Raw genomic sequence first — 20,297 nt, 5'->3', positions numbered from 1 at the left:
AAGACTTCTTCTGTTTGTTTGATATTGTCATTACTGCCACAAGTGGTGGTAAAGTGTATTACATCTGAGGACCATAGCTGCGAAACAAATATTTTTCGGCGGCCCTATTGTCAAACACTGAAGTCAGTGATACCTGATTCAATGCTAAGTCTTCCTGTTAGCTATTTCCTTAGCTTCCCGTGCAATCGGCATGCTTTTCTTGTGTTTGTTTGCATTTTCCCCTATTTTTGGATTTTGACTGATTTATGGTAAAGGAATCATTGTCTTACCTGCACTTTGCCTCCCGAGTTCCGTCTGCATCCTGGGAAAACGATCCGCAGAAGACTTCTTCTGTTTGTTTGATATTGTCATTACTGCCACAAGTGGTGGTAAAGTGTATTACATCTGAGGACCATAGCTGCGAAACAAATATTTTTCGGCGGCCCTATTGTCAAACACTGAAGTCAGTGATACCTGATTCAATGCTAAGTCTTCCTGTTAGCTATTTTCTTAGCTTCCCGTGCAATCGGCATGCTTTTCTTGTGTTTGTTTGCATTTTCCCCTATTTTTGGATTTTGACTGATTTATGGTAAAAAAATCATTGTCTTACCTGCACTTTGCCTCCCGAGTTCCGTCTGCATCCTGGGAAAACGATCCGCAGAAGACTTCTTCTGTTTGTTTGATATTGTCATTACTGCCACAAGTGGTGGTAAGGTGTATCTGAGGACCACAGCTGATAAACAAATTCGGCGGCCCTATTGTCAAACACTGAAGTCGGTGATACCGTGTGCGGTTGCCATAGCAACACACAAGACGCTAACGAGCCAGTGTTGTATCCAATAAATGTTGAGGAAACATTATCTTATATTACAACAAAAAAAGGAAGTCATCATCCAAAAGTGTTTAATCCAACTAGTACGGATAATTTCCCCACATTGTCGGCTATTTTTGTGCGTGCGTGAGCTAAACTCTTATCACGCTATTAAACGTGCTGCAGCTGTGCTTCCCCGCGCTCATTTGCCCCATGGTGGCTTTTTACTTTAACGATAATTCGCTCGCGATACTGCAACATTGCCTCTGCAGCCACACACAAACCGCAACATGACCAAACGTGTCCCCGTTCGTCTTCTCGTCTCTCACGCTCGGCCCTGCTGGCGTGTCATCCCGTGACGTGTGGCGGCGCCGTGACGTTTGAACTCTTTGAAGCAGACGGACGGCCCCCCCTGAAAATAGTCCCCTTATGTAACTGGCCCCCGCTTGCAAGGCTAGGCGAGGATGTGCGAGGCGGAACGCCACGGCGCCGTGTGTGTGTGTGTGTGTGTGTGTGTGTGTGTGTGTGTGTGTGTGTGTGTGTGTGTGTGTGTGTGTGTACGCACTGGAGAGTGTAAATGATGCAGGGCGGGATGCTGGCATGATCCGGTGACACACGGCTTTTGAATTAGAAGAGTCAAAAAGAGCCGGTCGAAAAATGCCTCGTAAAACAGGACAAAGGGGAGGGCGGCGAGGAACCTTAAAGGGGAACTGCACTTTTTTGGAGGGGATTTTGCCTATTGTTCACAATCAAGAACACAAAAGGTTTATTTATTTATTTATTTTTTGTTTTACATTCTAACATGTAAAAATCGGCTCATTCTAGGTGGCTAGCAAAACAGCTAATGTTAGCAATCCATTGTACCTCTCAATCACTTTAAACATGCTTTCAAAAACTGTCAACAATACTTCATTTATGTTTCGTAACCTTTATAACTGTCATGAGCCGTTGCCCGGATCACTACCTTAGTTCTGTTTCAGCACCCCTGGGTTTTCTGTGTTCTTGGTTGCCATGGGTGCTGATTATTTTCACCTGCCTCTGATTATTTTTCGGGACGCTCACCTGCTTCCGGGCACTAATCAGAGAGCTATTTATTGCTGCTTTTCGCCACACTCAAGTCTAGGGATGATGTTTGATAAAAAATTATCGAGTTTGAGCCTATTATCAAATCCTCTTATCGAACAGATATTCCTTATCGATTCTCTTATCGAGTCCAGATAGGTTGTTGTATATGGAAAAAAACACACAATATTTGGTTTAACAAAAGCTCACTTTTATTATATAAGAAAAAAATAAAATCTAATAAATAAATAAATATTGACTGTTACCCCCCCTAAAAAAAATAAAATAAAAAAAATAAATATTGACTGTTGTTACCCAAAGTATATTAAGTGGGATTTTTCAGAAAAACAAATTAATACAGTAACACAAAAACAACCTGTCTCTGTGATCACTATAGGTGTATAAATAATAATATAGTGTTAAATAAAATCAGTCCGTTGGGCACAAAACTGAAAATAATACACCTCTCCAAAAAGTGCACTTCTGCTGCTATTTGACATAACTGTTTGTTATGATGCTTTGACATTTTTGCACTTTATTTCTTTATTGAAAGAAAATTCTATGAAGAGAAAAGTTGTTTGCAAATGTGGTTACAATGCTAAAAAATGAAAAGTTAAAGCTAAAAAAAGAAATACACTTTATTGAGTTAAAATATTTCTTTATAAGGGGAAAGATGTGATGTTATGAGCTAGGGAAAATAACAACTACACTACCCAGCATGCAACGGGAGTGACGAGCATGCACGGTAGCCCCGAAAAGTGTTGTTGCATGTCACCACCCGGCAGCTAAGAATGAGGTTATGAGCACGCTGTGAAAGTAAACGTCAAGAACTCAGCCAACACGCCTCGTCTGCATTATTTATAATTAGACAGACAACACATATACAGTGTGATTTTGTTTTGTTTACAAGGAAAGAAAAACAAAAGTTAAAAAAGGGAGATGTCATATATGTATGTGCTGCGGTTGCTTTAAGAACGTTGCGACAGCTGCCGTAAAGGAGGTGCGTTGCTAGCCTGGTTGCTATGTTTCCGGTTGGTCGTAAAAGTGTTCGTTATGTGTTTGTACCCTGCTCAAATCTCTCAGTAAAGTTATTCATTGGATTATACCTTTTGTTTTGAACTTTATTACACCTTGGAGCGCTTTTTCCGGTCCATTGTTTTCCTGCTTTTGCTATCTGCTCCTAATGACTGAGCTACGTGACGTCATTTCTTGTGATGTCCCACGAGGCATTTCTGGTCGGGACGGGATTCCAGGGATTCGAATAAAGAACCAACTCTTTTTCTTTACTATAGTGGTCTCAAAAACGGGTACCGGTTCTTAAAAAGGGATTCGAGTCCGAGGACTCGGTTCTTTTCTTATCGAACAACCGGGAAAACCAGTTTCGAGTATCATCCCTACTCAAGTCTGGCGGGCTTGTTTGCTATGCAACAAGTTACTATTTGATTCCTGATTCAATGTTAAGTCTTCCTGTTAGCTATTTCCTTAGCTACCCGTGCAATCGGCACACTTTTCTTGTGTTTGTCTGCATTTTTCTGTATTTTTGGATTTTGACTGATTCATGGTAAATAAATAATTGTCTTACCTGCACTTTGCCTCCTTGTATTCCATCTGCATCTTTGGAAAACGATCCGCACATTAACATGCGACCCCGACGTGACAATAATAACCAAACTGTAGCGACATTGTTTTTGTAAGAGCGAACACAATTTTTCTAGCGTGGTAAAAAATCAGCGTGCTACGGTATTAGCTGTAAAAGCTAGCTACGGCTAGAGATAAGCTAGCTTCTCTGTCTGCACAAAATGCGTTTGAGTTTGTAATGCACAACACAATGAGATAGGACACCAATCTCTACTGACTGAAAAACATGAACAATCACATTACGGTATCTGTAAAGTATTTGCCCACATGTTATGTGTTGTTTTCACACAGCTAGCAAGACAGCATATGTACTGTAGTTGTACTAACACGCATGGTGTGCTGCGCGGATCATGATCAATATTATAGTGACTCACTAAATGGTGCGTTTGGTTCATTTTCCCGGTTTATTTGGGTAAGCACTCCATTTATGTCGAAATAGCTTGGCTCCAAGTTCCCCATTTATAGCGTTAAAGTCACTTTCACCTCACTCTCTCGGCATCCATCTGCTCCAATGTCTCACCCTTCCTTCGTGCTCGTATCTAGAAGCAACAGTATATTCAGCTTCAAAAATATAAGGTTGTGAATCCTTATTTGTCCAAAAAGTAATTGTCTTGTTGTCTGTCACTAAGTCTGCCATGATTAAAAAACACTTGTGTTTGTTTCCAAAAGTAGTAACACACATTTGTTGCCAGAAGTCGGACGTGTTGCTAAGGAAACAGGAATAAATACGCACAAGAAACCAAAGCTTTTCATTTGGTGGGAGAAGGAGACGGCACGTAGGCAGGGACGTAGTTAACTTGCAGCGTGTTTATTAATACATATAAATGAAGTGTGTAACTAATCCAAATGTATATAGTGTGACTATGTGTAGCGATAATATGTGGAGTGTTACCGGGTGGTGTGGAAGTCCAGAAAGGGCAAAGCAGGCTCGGAGGTCCGGGGACATGCAGGTGGTCAGGGGCTGGAGCGAGACGTCGTTGTCCGAGGGCAGGCGTGAGTTCAAGATCCGAGGAGTCCAGCAGGAAGTCCAGAGGGGATCCGGGGAGACGAGACACACAGCTCAAAACCAGGGGATGACAAAGGGCTGCTGGATGACCACACAGTACAAGACACACTGAGCACAACGGAGAGGAAACACAAAGAGCAAGGAAGCTAGAGACGTGTAAGGCTTACTGTACTGGTACATGTAGCTACGTTCTGGCACTGGAACGCAGGACGCGCTGGCTATAAAGGCAGGGCTCTCATCAGCGTGAGGTGTGTTGATTGTAGAGTGAGAGCAGCCACGCGGAGGCCTGCCAAACAACCCCAATAGGCTTGATACCTTTAACCTTTAACAGGTTTAATCATGTTTGCAGTACTCTCGCCACCAGGCAGGGGGCAACAGCGAGGCATATGTGTCACAGTGAAGCAGCGAAGACTACTCATTCAAACCTGTAAAATGAATCTAAATAAATTGCAAAAATCTGACTTTTAACAGTGAATGGATAACAAAGTATGAATGTTCTGCGCCGAGGAAGTGCTCAAGTCATTGTTTCCAGGTGACCATTTTAAGTGACGGACACGTTGATCCAGACAAGCAGCAACCATGATAAAAATCCCAGCGTGTAAGTTTCATCACCAAACTTGGTCAAACAATTGCATAAATATATTTAGTTTTGTATTGACATTTTTATTGACTTTGTGATGTCTTTTGTATTTGTGGGCGTGTAGTTATTTGAGTAACTCTGCCGATCGTAGCTCGTACATGTACATGTAGTGCTAAATTCGACCAGTAGAGGGCGATAACGCTACACCTTAGGTTTAATTATGATAAGTCACATTCTTTGTGTGCAATGTTTGGTGTGTGAATGTTATATGTGCAAACATTTATGGTTTTTTGTGTGAATATATTAACACCAAACTTTTTATTTTATATATGTCAAATGTACAATGGACGTTATACTTTTGTAATGTTTTTTCCCATGTTTTTATTTTCAGTTTTACAAACCTAAATGAAGGGAGATATGTAAAGAAATAAAACTGAAGAAGGAAAAAAAAATCAAAAGAAGGAACAAACTTCTTTAGCTCCTGTTTCTTCATTCTGTTAACTAGCTGCACACGCTGGAAACGAGTAGCGAGGGCAGAATCATGAATTCATTGACAGTCCCGTGTGAAAGCCAATGTGTTTACTTTGCAACTAAGTAAACGCAGTGTACATTTTTGTTGGCCCAAACTATCGTTTACATGGCTGTACTGTACTCGCGGTCATGTGAGGGAGAACAAAAAACAAATAACACTCATTCATTTTTGTGTTTACCAATGACTAAAAGTAAACTGACACCATGCCTTTTATTTTTGTATGTTGTTTGTAGCCCACGGCTAGCTTGGCTAAGGCTAAATGCTACCTGGGAAACGGAATGAAACATGCTTTCACACGTACCAGTCTGACCAGACTTTACCATGAATTGATTAACGTGGACCCCGACTTAAACAAGTTGAATAACTTATTCGGTTGTTACCATTTAGTGGTCAATTGTACGGAATATGTACTGTACTGTGCAATCTACTAATAAAAGTCTCAATCAATCAATCAATCAAACAATGGGGTGAACACACCGACATGTACCAGGTGATGGCGTTAAAAGTCATGTTTGACCGTCTCACGGCTGCTATCCAGGCTATCCTTGGCTTTGCTTTCACGCAGGAAATGAAAGAAAATCTCACCAAATGTTTTTTTTTCAACAATTGTGCATTTCCCGCGCCGTGTTTTGACCTTGTCAAAGAAAAGAATGTAACTTTACCACAGAGTCTTGCCACGTAAACAAGCTATTCAGAGGCCAGCAAGACCCACAATGCATTGCGTTTAGTACGTCACACTTTCAAGCCCATTACTACAAGTACTGTAGGTATGCTGAGGTCTTACATGGCATCATCCGAGCCACAAAAGGTCCAGAAAAACAAGATTTTGCAGGCTTGTGATTGTTGCCGCCTAACAGCGTTTTGAGAAAGTTGCGTTGTTTTATGAGTTTTGTCAATAACATTGGATCAACTTGCGATTTTACACGTTTGTGTAAAATGCTCATTGTAACCTCATCCTCGAAAGACCAGGATTTCAACAAAAACTGGACATTGCTATTGATGTTTTACTTGTTTTATACCGCACAGACTCCAAAGTGAACACTAGATGGCAGTAGGAGCACATACTCATACCTCAATGCCATACGATTGTACGGTTTTAATCAATTATAGCTAATAATAGCAACAATTGATTACAACTACAGAAAGAAATATCACGGTTTCCTTCTCGTCCACAAGCTGCGGACATTCTCTGTGTATGTTTTACGCTTGAACGTGTTTGTTTATCCGAAACATTCATTCGTGTTCCAACACATTTACACCCGCACGTTAAGAGCATCTAAAAACTGTTGTTTTGAAGTGAAAGACAATGAGAGATTCTCATCACACTTCAACTTCTCCAACATGTCATGCTAGGTCAGCATTGCAAATCAAAAATCTGTATTTATTTGCCTTACTTTTTACCATAACGGTTAAATGCAGTTCATAAAGCTGAAATAAATATATAATTACATATAAACTAGGAAGTGAGGATGCCGGTTTGTTGCTAAATATTTATAAACTACATTACCCAGAAGGCTTAGCACTGTGGACGGGAACCGGAAGTAGGCCTGTGCTTTGGAGGATGACAATTGTGCCGTTTGGTCATTAAAGGAGTTGATATTTTGTTGCACGTTACTGTTCTTCGTCTACGCAAAAACAAAAATAAGTTTTGATTAGTCCGTTGACATGCGCGTTAAATGCATCAAATATTTTGCTTCTTGTGCGACATGAGAAGCATATTTTTGCTTAAAAAAAATATATTGGTTGATTCCAATGTGTTCCTATCATTTGTATTCACCTATTTCCTGTTTTGTTCTTTGTCTTCATGCGTGCACAGGTATAGGTCAGGGTGTGCCAGTGGTGGCTCTCATTGTGGAAGGAGGCCCCAATGTGATCTCCATAGTGCTGGAGTACCTCAGGGACACGCCCCCAGTCCCTGTCGTGGTGTGTGATGGCAGCGGGAGAGCCTCAGACATCTTGGCGTTTGGTCACAAATACTCCGAAGAAGGAGGGTATGTGCATGCTTGTATCGCAACGTTTAGTGCAAAAACACTACACAAAAGGATTTCTTCACTAAAGAAACTTTAATGAAAGTTTATAATGTATTTTCCGGACTACTACATTTTATTTAAAACATTTTTCCCATATATTAGCCGCACCGGACTATAAACTGCAGTATATGTTGTAACATGAGTTATTTACACTGAAATATTATATGTTTATTTACATACTTTAATTGTTTCCAAACGGTGTCTATAACATGGCAGTAAAATGGCTGATCAAACAAAACAGAAGTCATCGTCATGGACCCACTAGCTGCGGAAGCTAGCTCTCCAATCAGCTAAACAGACTCAATAACTCCACGGCGACATTTTGGTGAATTCACTGAGGAATTTGTGAAACTGAAACAATACAAAAATAATGCCGTCGTAAGGTAATAATACTAACACAGACGCTTGTAAATGTATTTGCATATTAGCTAATGTTAACAACACACGTGCAAATATGCATGAAAACGCCCCTACAGACATCACACATGAGACCCTTTAGTAAGTATTAATAGTTTCAGTTATATTGTAAAACGTACAAACGTTGCTTGGAGTGATGAATGAAGAATCCACACGAGTAGAAACGCTATGGACGACTAGAAGACAGAACGACACTTCTGCTTCCGGTTCAAAGCTTTAAATAGCAGGAATCAGGAGGCATTCACTCAGCAGCACCTGCAGTGAGCAAAACTAGTCCAAAAGATGGTGGCGTAGCACAAACAAAAACAAAAACGTAAACGTTTTTGCATGTGTTTAATGAAAACTGTTTGCTTTATGGCCGTCAGCGAGGAACAATCCATAAATTAGCCGCACCCTTTCATGAGCCGCAGGGTTCAAAGCGTAGGAAAATAGTATCGGCTTATAGTCCGGAATTTACGGTACAAGAAGGGGAATACAACATAGATATTGTGTACATGTTTTACTCCAGTACAAGAGGTGTGTGTAAAAGCTACAATGTAAATTAGTGCATTTAAGGAAAATGTCTTATAGTAATAAACATAATTGCAGCAAATAAAACATTCATGACTTAAGGGAAATATGCTGATGCATTACTTTGATTTGAAAAAAAAAACATGTTTCCCATGAGAGATGCCGTGTGTTCCTAATTGTTCCCACTAATTGTTCCCACTGCGTAAAGATTAAGCTTATTTTGCCAAGGACTCTCAGTACTAAGGGTCTTAGTCAACCTAGGTTTCACAGACCCACGACACCATTAAGTTCATTTCTTGCACCCCGTAAATCACCCATGGTTTCCTGTCTTCCTCTTTTTTTTACCTTCTCCAGCATAATTAATGAGTCTCTGCGAGACCAGTTGCTGGTGACCATCCAGAAAACGTTCACCTACAGCCGCAGCCAGGCTCAACATCTGTTCATCATTCTCATGGAGTGCATGAAGAAGAAGGAGCTGGTGAGTGTCTCTGACCATCCATACTTTGCAAAAGACAAAGGGAGTACGCCACATCCCCCAAGTGGTCCAACTAGGCCGGGGGTCGGCAACCCGAGGCTCTGGAGCCGCATTTAGTGCCACCCCAGTATTTTTTGTTTCAATATGGTTTCTGTAGGAGGACAAACATGACACAAACCTTCCTAATTGTTAGAAATCCCACTGTTTGTATTAAACATGCTTCACTGATGAGAGTATTTGGCGAGCGCCGTTTTGTCCAACTAATTTCGGCGGTCCTTTAACTCACCGTAGTTCGTTTACACGTGCAACTTTCTCCGACGCTGCCACAGAAAGACGTGTTTTATGCCACTCCTTTGTCTCATTTTGTCCACTAAACATTTTATACTGAATATGTGAATGAGCAAAGGTGAGCTTTGTTGATGTTATTGACTTGTTGGAGTGCTAATCAGGCATATTTGGTCAGAGCATGACTGCAGGATAATCGATGCTAACATGCTATTTAGACTAGCCGTATGTACATATTGAATCATTGTGTCTCGTTTGTAGGAATATTTGAGCTCATTTAAAGGCCTACTGAAACCCACTACTACCGACCACGCAGTCTGATAGTTTATATATCAATGATGAAATCTTAACATTGCAACACATGCCAATACGGCCGGGTTAGATTAGTAAAGTCCAATTTTAAATTTCCCGCGGAATATCCTGCTGAAAACGTCTCGGTATGATGACGTTTGCGCGTGACGTCACGGATTGTAGCAGACATTTTGGGACACCATTGTGGCCAGCTATTAAGTCATCTGTTTTCATCGCAAAATTCCACAGTATTCTGGACATCTGTGTTGGTGAATATTTTGCAATTTGTTTAATGAACAATAAAGACAGCAAAGAAGAAAGCTGTAGGTGGGAAGCGGTGTATTAGCGGCCGGCTGCAGCAACACAAACACGTAGAGAACTGGGACAACAGAGACTCTTACCAGGAGGACTTTGAGTTGGATACGCGCTACCGTGAGTACGCGGCTGCAGCTTCCAAACATTGCCCGTACGTGCGTGCCGCCATGTGCATGTCACGTACGTGACTTTGGGGAAATATATGTGCTGTATGAACTTTGCGGAAGTGAACGGTACTTTGGGCTGTGGGATTGAGTGTGTTGTGCGGGTGTTTGATTTGTATTGGCGGGTTATATGGACGGGAGGGAGGAGGTGTTTGTTATGTGGCATATTAAATATAAGCCTGGTTGTGTTGTGGCTAATAGAGTATATATATTTCTTGTGTTTATTTACCATACTTGCCAACCCTCCCGTTTTTAGCGAGAGACTCCCGGTATTCAGCGCCTCTCCCGATAACCTCCCGGCAGAAATTTTCTCCCGACAAACTCCCGGTATTCAGCCGGAGCTGGAGGCCACGCCTCCTCCAGCTCAATGCGGACCTGAGTGGGGACAGCCTGTTCTCACATCCGCTTTCCCACAATATAAACAGCTTGCCTGCCCAATGACGTCATAACATCTACGGCTTTTAGAGAGTAGAGTGCACAACTGCGCACACAACAAGGAGACGAAGCAGCAGAACGAGGAAGTTACAGACATGGCGACGCCGTCGACGAGCAAGATGAAGAAATACGCTTGCAAGTTCCAAAACGATTGGAAACAAGAATTTCAGTTCATCCAGGACAGTTCGAAGGGGAAGGGGTATGTATGTTGCCTGTACATTTTGTAGAACAGACTTCTCCATTGAACACGGTGGCCGAAATGATATACTCATTCATGAACGGAGAAGTTAAAAAGGACAATGCTGCCATCTACTGGATAGCCTCCGGAACACTGAAATTCAAGTATTTATTTTATTTATATGTATAATAAAAAAATAAAAAAAAATACAAATATATATATATATAGCTAGAATTCACTGAAAGTCAAGTATTTCATACATATACTGTATATATATATATACTGTATATATGAAATACTTGAGTTGGTGAATTCTAGCTGTAAATATACTCTCCTCTTAACCACGCCCCCGCCCCAACCACGCCCCAACACCCCTCCCCCCCGATATCGGAGGTCTCAAGGTTGGCAAGTATGTTATTTACTGTTTTAGTCATTCCCAGCTGAATATCAGGTTCCACCCGCCTCTCACAGCATCTTTTTTATCTGAATCGCTTCCACTGCCCTCTAATCCTTCACTCTCACTTTCCTCATCCACAAATCTTTCATCCTCGCTCAAATTAATGGGGTAATCGTCGCTTTCTCGGTCCGAATCGCTCTCGCTGCTGGTGGCCATGATTGTAAACAATGTGCAGATGTGAGGAGCTCCACAACCTGTGACGTCACGCTACCTCCGGTACAGGCAAGGCTTTTTTATCAGCGACCAAAAGTTGCGAACTTTATCGTCAATGTTCTCTACTAAATCCTTTCAGCAAAAATATGGCAATATCGCAAAATGATCAAGTATGACACATAGAATGGATCTGCTATCCCCGTTTAAATAAGAAAATCTCATTTCAGTAGGCCTTTAATTTTCTTCACTTATGTCCTCTGTGTATTTAATTTGTATTTTGAAGCTTATTTTGCCATGGAGTCTCAGTACTAAGGGTCTTAGTCAACCTAGGTTTCACAGACCCACGACACCATTAAGTGTCTGTCTCAAGACACATTATCTGTATGTAATATTGGCTGCATTTCTGATAGTTGTTTGTGTGCCATGTTGTTCCAGACCACAGCAAACGTCACAGCTTGCAAAGAATGTATAAAATCTATTAGTAGAAGACAGCCTGCCGTTTACTTTAACTTGGACACACACATTTACACCTTTGGCTATTCTAAGCCAGTGATTTCCAGGAGTTATCTCACCCTGTGAGAAGATTTACTAATGTTTTCCAATGTTGTAAAAACGTGTAAAATAAATATTACATTTCAACATTTCTGTCAACAAAGATTTGCATCAGCCTGCGAGACATAGTCATTTTGATAGTAGGCTAATATAGCTAATATAGACACTTACATTATGTGTTGTCTTCATTATAACACTTATATAAGACTTTTAAAGTCATTTTGATAGTAGGCTAATATAGCTAATATAGACACTTACATAATGTGTTGCCTTCATTATCACACTTACAGTCGCGATCAAAAGTTTACATACACTAGTAAAGAACATAATGTCATGGCTGTCTTGAGTTTCCAATACTTTTAACAACTCTTATTTTTTTGTGATAGAGGGATTAGAGCACATACTTGTTGGTCACAAAAAACATTCATGAAGTTTGGTTATTTTATGAATTTATTATGGGTCTACTGAAAATGTGACCAAATCTGATGGGTCAAAGGTATACATACAGCAATGTTAATATTTGCTTACATGTCCCTTGGCAAGTTTCACTGTATTAAGGCACTTTTGGTAGCCATCCACAAGCTTCTGGCAAGCTTCTGGTTGAATTTTTGACCACTCCCCTTGACAAAATTGGTGCAGTTCAGCTAAATTTGTTGGTTTTCTGACAGAGCATAATACTACCACCACCATGCTTGACGGTAGGAATGGTGTTCCTGGGATTAAAGGCCTCACCTTTTCACCTCCAAACATATTGCTGGGTATTGTGGCCAAACAGCTCAATTTTAGTTTCATCTGACCACAGAACTTTCCTCCAGAAGGTCTTATCTTTGTCCATATGATGTCAGATGAAACAAAAATTTAGCTGTTTGGACACAATACCCAGCAATAGGTTTGGAGGAGAAAAGGTGAAGCCTTTAATCCCAGGAACACCATTCCTACCATCAAGCAAGGTGCTTTACAGAAAGTAAATGGGACAATGAAAAAGGAGGATTACCTCCAAATCCTTCAGGACAACCTAATATCATCAGCCCGGAGGTTGGGTCTTGGGCGCAGTTGGGTGTCCCAACAGGACAATGACCCCAAACAAACACACATCAAAAGTGGTAAAGGAATGGCTAAATTAGGCTCGAATTAAGGTTTTAGAATGGCCTTCCCAAAGTCTTGACTTAAACGTGTGGACAATGCTGAAGAAACAAGTCCATGTCAAAAAAACAACACATTTAGCTGAACTGCACCAATTTCGTCAAGAGGAGTGGTCAAAAATTCAACCAAAAGCTTGCCAGAAGCTTGTGGATGGCTACCAAAAGTGCCTTATTGCAGTGAAACTTGCCAAGGGACATGTAACCAAATATTAACATTGCTGTATGTATACTTTTGACCCAGCAGATTTGGTCACATTTTCAGTAGACGCAAGTATGTGCTCCAGTCACTCTGTCACAAAAAAATAAGAGTTGTAGAAATTATTGGAAACTCAAGACAGCCATGACATTATGTTCTTTACAAACTTTTGATCGCGACTGTATATAAGACTTTTTCTTCTTTTTTTTTGTATCTTTGGTCCAATATGTCTCTTTCAACATTTTGGGCTGCCGACCCCTGAACTAGACAATAGAAACATTAAACTTGGCTATAACGTCTTATAGTCTGTGTACAGCGTGTTCTTGTATTGCAGTATGAAGTAGTTTCCGTCATGGACCCACTGGAGAATGACAAAAATCTGTGAGTAATTCAGATGCCTATAAAACGGTCTATTTTTGACACACGGTTTGCTCCGCCCCAAACTCTCCTGCCATTTTTTTTTACACACACAACACCATCCAGGTTGGAACCTGGACTTACTAAACCCTCTATGTTCCAGATTTGGGGTTTACGAACCTTTTAATCTGTGTGCGAACAAACACTTCATTCACTCTGTGTGCCGGTGGAAGCCTGAGGGCGCTGCCATTTTGATGACATCACTTCCTGTGCAATACAGTCACTTCCTGTTTCACCCAGTCCATTGCTGGGTGGCCACTTCTCAGTGCTGCAAGCGTGCGTTTCCTTTCTCGCCATTCACCAAGTTCCGTCTATTTTGTTACTCAATTTGGGTTCCAAGGTAGTTACAGTAGACTTAGAAGGGAGAGAAGAAGAGGACTCTCCTTCGGAGCAGTAACACGCTGCCCCTCCTCCCCGCCCCCTCGTCTCTCTCCACCATGTTACAGAACCAATTAAGTTCGTAGATAGAGGTTCCACTGTATTGTTGAGCCATTACTCCCTTGTTATGTTTGATTGAAGTGTGTATTATTTTACTAAAATATGGACTTTTGTGGAGTCCAGAACCAATTACTGGTATTCATGTTTACATTGTTTTCTGTGGGGATTTCTGCTTCACTTTACAAACATTTAGAACCGCGAACTGTGTTCAAGAACCAATCAAGCTCCTGAATCGAGGTTCTAGTTCTATTTTTCGGACTATAAGGCACACTTAAAATCCTTTAATTTTCTCAAAAATGGACAGTGCGCCTTATAACCCGGTGCACCTAATGTTCGGCATAATTCCGGTTGTGCTTACCGACCTCAAAGCTATTATATTTGGTACATGGTGTAATGATAAGTGTGACCAGTAGACGGCATTCACACATAAGAAATATGCCAGTAAACAACACCAACACTTTAAATGTTCCATTGAGAATATAGAACATTACACACGGTGCTCAAAAATCTGTCAAAATGTTTTTAGTACGACTTCTGTAAGCTATGAAGCCGCACCGCTTGAATGGATTGTCGGTGCATTAAACATACGAGTATTATTATGGCGTGTATAAGGACCGCAAAATGGCACCTCTTAGCGGACATATTATTTGGCGTTTTGTTTCGCAACATAATGTAAAAACAACTTTTCTTACCTTCTGGCGCCTACTGATCTGTATTTGGGATCTGCATAAGTACTGAAAATTTGCGCGCGTCCGCCATTGTAGTCTGTGCCGATAAGCTTCTTCTTTGTCTCTACCTTCTTGCCATGTGGCATTCATCTTCTGCTGTTGCCATTTCTAATATGAAGTCGCGTAAATGTGTTACTTATATCTGTCAGTAGACTCGCTCGGGTTTACATAACTCACCCATGGAACTTTAGTCATTAGAGGGTTCCAGTCGGATGTTTTTCCACGTTGACGTTGCGTTATTGAGCCACGGACGAGGAGATGCTGCTCAAGTAAACAACAGCGACATTTCATATGTTTCATTGAAAATATAAGACTTTGCACACGGCGCTCAAAAATCTATCAAAATGTTTTAGTACGACTTTGGTAAGCTATGAAGCCGCACCGCTTGATGGATTGTACTGTGCTTCAACATACGAGTATTATTATGGTGTGTGTATAAGTTAATACATTATCTGGCATTTTGTTTCGCAATATTATGCAAAAGCAACTTTTCTTACCTTCTGGTACCTGCTGATCTGTATTTAGGATCTGCATTAGTCCTGAAAAATTGCGCTCCTCCGCTTTTGTAGTCCGTGCGGACACCGTAGTCGATAAGCTTCTTCTTTTTCTCTATCTTCTTGTTATGGGACATTCATCCTCCGCTGTTGCCGTTGCTAATATAAAGTAGTGTAAAGTTCTTACTTTTATCTGTCAGTGAACTCGCCATGAAAGCGCTAAAACATACCGGTGTTGTGAGTTTACATTATTCACCCAAGGAACTGGGTCGGACGGTTTTTCACGGGACACATTTCCGGCGGATGAGGCGATGCTGCTCCGTTATTGATTGAAGTAAAGTCTGAATGTCATTAAAACAGTTAGCTCCATCTTTTGACACTTCTTCCACTCCCGTCCTTGCACGCTACACCGCTACAACAAAGATGACGGGGAGAAGACGCTGCCGCAGGTGAGCCACGAAAATAAGACCGCCCACAATACGCCGCATCCTGAAGAGACGTTACGGAAAGCTACTTGAAAATGGTCTGTAAAACATAATCTATGCAACATTCTGACCAAAGAACCACCATTACATGTTATGTAGACCACAAGATAGTGTTTTAAATTTTGAAAAAAAATCATAATATGACCTCTTAAATGTGCCTTATAATCCGGTGCGCCTTTTGTATGAAAATAGACCTGACTAGACCCGCTCATCGGCAGTGCGCCTTATAATCTGGTGCACCCTATGGTCCAAAAAATACGGTAATACATCATTGACTTAATCAATCAAACCTTTGAAATTGCACATAATTGAGCCCACTTGGATTGTAGCTTGTTAAATTGTACCTAATCAGGTGTTCAGTGACCAAAGGCCTGTGCATCCTGATAATATTCGAGACCAAACAGTCGGCACCTTTTGTTTGTACAGAGTTGAAGTGAAGACACACATCCTGTTGAAGGCACCCTCTCACGTCGGAGAGTACTCTCAGCCCCTTTGGAGCGCTGTCAGTCGCAGGAACGCTACCTCTTAATTATGCTGTTTCATGGCAAGTGCAGGGGTGTGTGCGGCGTATTCGGTGTGTACCGTAGCCACCTTTTTATATGTGTGTGTGTGTGTGTGTGTGTGTTGTTGTTGTTTTTTGAAAACCATTCGAACAGCAGGGGAAATAAAGCTGTTGCACCACAGTTATTAAAAACAAAACATGGTGTTTGCGCAAGAGCAGTTGAATCCATATTCAAAGACAAGATAGTCTCCAATGTGGCCTCTACAAAGCGGAACTGCACTTTTTTTATTTTTTTATTTTTTTTTTAGAAATGTCATTTTTCACAATCCCTATATTAGACAAAAATACATGTTTTTCTTTTTTTTATGCAGCCTAACATGTAAAATATGGCAAATCAATGCAGCTAATAGTGTCATGATCCGTGGTCCGGATCATGTTTTGTGTTTTCTGTTAGTTTTGGACTCCTTTAGTTCCGGTTTGTGCACCTCTGAGTTTGTTTTGGTTGCCATAGTTGCTCATTATGTTCACCTGTCTCTGATTAGTGTTCACCCGCTAACCTGCTACCCGAGCACTAATCAGAGACATTATTTAAGCCTGCCTTTGCCGGTGAGTCGGCCTGGCGTCATTGTTTGCTACATGCACCTGTTACGTGAGTTTTGCCTTGTCTCTAGTTGTTTGCTTCATGCCTTGCTATGTAAGTCTTGTTTGTTTCATGCCACAGTTTCATGAATTTTCCTTGTCCATAGTCTATGCCAGGGGTCGGCAACCCGCGGCTCTAGAGCCGCATGCGGCTCTTTAGCGCCGCCCTAGTGGCTCTCTGGAGCTTTTTAAAAAATGTATGAAAAATGGAAAAAGATGAGGGAAAAAAAAAAAGTTTTTGTTTTAATATGGTTTTCGTAGGAGGACAAACATGACGCAAACCTCCCTAATTGTTATAAAACACACTGTTTATATTAAACATGCTTCACTGATTTGAGTATTTGCCGAGCGCCGTTTTGTCCTACTAATTTTGGCGGTCCTTGAACTCACCGTATAGTTTGTTTACAAGTATAACTTTCTCCGACTTTCTAGGACGTGTTTTATGCCACTTCTTTTTCTGTCTCATTTTGTCCACCAAACTTTTAACGTTGTGCGTGAATGCACAAAGGTGAGTTTTGTTGATGTTATTGACTTGTGTGGAGTGCTAATCAGACATATTTGGTCACTGCATGACTGCAAGCTTATCGATGCTAACATGCTATTTAGGCTAGCTATATGTATATATTGCATCATTATGCCTCATTTGTAGCTATATTTGAGCTCATTTAGTTTCCTTTAAGTCATCTTAATTCAATTCATAACTCATGACACAATATGGCTTTTAATTTTTTGTGGCTCCAGACAGATTTGTTTTTGTATTTTTGCTCCAATATGGCTCTTTCAACATTTTGGGTTGCTGACTCCTGGTCTATGCTAAGTGTTAGTTTAGCTCCGAGTGCGATCAGGCACGTTGTTCTGTCGGCTCGCTTTCTGTTTTTGTACTCCTTTGATTTCTTGAGGAATAAATCATGTTTTTACCTGCACGCCTTGTCCGGAGTAGCCCGTCTGCATTCCTGGGAGAACGACCCCGCAGTAAGCTGCGAAAACCCTGTCGTGACACATAGTAGTACACTAATGCACCCATAAACCCTCTAAAAAAACATCCAACAACGCCATTAATACCCCATTTACATCCCGTGACCTGAATATTAACCAAGTATTATTAAAATTGTTATTATAAGCGCTAACGCAGACAAACTATTTTTAGCGGCGCCGTGCTCTTAGAAAACTAGCTTACGCTGCTATATTGACAGACTGAGCTGCTGCATCGCCTCTGAGTTGGTGAAAGTTAATTCCAGATTATAAATCATGCCTGTCAGCTGGATAGTAGAAGGTCTAGTGGACATAAACCGAGAAGTTGGTCAACTTTGACATCCAACTTCAGTTCGGTTCAGTTCAGTTTCAGTTTATTTGGAACATGCATACAATACAGTGTAATTCATCACACGTCCGAAAAGGAGTAGGAAGAAGCAGAGCTTATTTAATCATACCCCTTTTCATACCATATCAATTTTATCCAATTTTCTTGTTCTCTGTAACAGAACAGTGAACAAATAATAATAATAATATACCATAGTAAGCAAACAGATATTAAATACATAAATAATCTGTCTCAATTTTCTCAAAAAAGGGTTTGAGATGTTCATCATAAATCTATTTCTGTGTACTTTGTGAACACTTGTAGTTTGAACAGTCTCTTAAACTGAATCGTATTGGTGCTTTATTTGATTTTTTTGGTTAATCCATTCCATAATTTAATTCCACATACTGATATGCTAAAGGTTTTAAGTGTTGTACGTGCACACAAATGTTTTAAATTAGATTTTCCTCTAAGGTTATATTTCTCCTCTTTTGTTGAGAAGAATTGTTGTACATTCTTGGGTAGCAGGTTATAGTTTGCTTTATACATCATTTTAGCTGTTTGCAAATGCACCAAATCGTTGAATTTCAATATTTGTGATGCAATAAATAAAATGTTTGTATGTTCTCTACATCCAACATTATCTATTATTCTAATTGACCTTTTACGACCTGGAGATGGCGAGAATGACACGCAAAGACGCTCGTTTTTGAGGATTATGACTAATTCTTCATCTAAACAGGAAGATATAAACATCCCATCAGTCCGCATCCCAGTGAGAGCAGACATTGTACAGCTTGTGATTGTTTAATTATGTGAAAAGTTTGCACTTCTTGTTTAGCACTTAGCAATACTGCTACATGATGCTTAGTGTTTCACTAAAGCTGCTTCTGTTTAGCTTCTACAATGTGTAGATCATCCTCCTTATATTCAGGTTCAAAAATATAAGTTTCTGGATCATAATTTTTCCCAAAGTAGTTTTTGTTGTCTCTCATGAAGTCTGCCATGATTAATAGTGTTGTTGTTGGAAAGAGTGAACGTTATGATGCGCGTGTGAAATTAATACGTTGTCTTCTGCTTAAAGTGATCAAAATACATAAATATTGCATGTTGTTATGATGTGACTACATTACATTAACACTTTCATGCATGTATGTAAAATGTTAATGGAGTTTTACAAATGTTTTTTTAGAGCAATTTATAGGCGGAATACAGCGATTTACATTACCTTCATTGTTCGCTGACTTTTGCTAAAGTTTATTTACGAGTTAGAATGTATATACAAAAAAGAGACATGTTCTTGTCCTACATAAATGAAGTGCAGTTCCCCTTTAACAAACAGCATTTAATGTATAGCACTGCAGAAAGCACTTATATAGGTTGGTCTCTTTATTACACTGCATTCCTTCAATCAATGACTTCTAGCTGCAGGTATAACGTTGCCAATACCCTTGGAATTAGATTCACATGGAGACAACTAATCCCTACTTCCACTTAATGAATCTATGTGTTTCCAGCCTAATTGAAAATGATTGGTTCTGCCTACTTGCAAGGCACATGCAGAGAGCAGCAGGTTGGCAGCGCGGCATCCCGCTCTCTTGTGCAGCATGTTAGAGGATTGGCGGCGTCCTCAGTGGGCTCCTAGCAGGCTGACGGATGGATTCTCTGACCACAATGCCGCAGCGCACAACAATAGGGAGTGAATCATTTTCCGGGAGCAGCTGTAGAGCCCAGATAATTGGATGCTGCCGCTCTGAACTTACACAACAATTAGCACTGTCATAATGAAACTGAGCAAGGATGACACAATACCTTGGCACAATTTAAACATAAAATGACACAGTGGAACCTCGATATATATATATATATATATATATATATATATATATATATATATATATATATATATATATATATATATATATATATATATATATATATATATATATACACTACCGTTCAAAAGTTTGGGGTCACAATGAAACTGTACTTTTCAATGAAGATAACTTTAAACTAGTCTTAACTTTAAAGAAATACACTCTATACATTGCTAATGTGGTAAATGACTATTCTAGCTGCAAATGTC

The 20,297-nt window shown here is 40.3% G+C and overlaps 1 protein-coding gene across 8 annotated transcripts in view; it reads left to right on the top strand.

Annotated features, from left to right (window-relative positions):
- trpm3 (transient receptor potential cation channel, subfamily M, member 3) overlaps nt 1-20,297 on the top strand; it is a 514,307-nt gene that overhangs the window by 291,488 nt on the left and 202,522 nt on the right. For all 8 annotated transcript variants that reach the window (XM_062025461.1, XM_062025459.1, XM_062025460.1 and 5 more), the window contains exons 7-8: nt 7,425-7,599; nt 8,920-9,043. In XM_062025461.1, the coding sequence (XP_061881445.1) occupies nt 7,425-7,599; nt 8,920-9,043 (299 nt within the window). The remainder of the gene's footprint in view (nt 1-7,424; nt 7,600-8,919; nt 9,044-20,297) is intronic.

Source organism: Entelurus aequoreus, linkage group LG17 (assembly GCF_033978785.1).
Source record: "Entelurus aequoreus isolate RoL-2023_Sb linkage group LG17, RoL_Eaeq_v1.1, whole genome shotgun sequence".
Classification (NCBI taxonomy): domain Eukaryota; kingdom Metazoa; phylum Chordata; class Actinopteri; order Syngnathiformes; family Syngnathidae; genus Entelurus; species Entelurus aequoreus.
The sequence above is the reverse complement of the archived record's forward strand: the minus strand, read 5'-3'. Positions and strand labels throughout refer to the sequence as shown.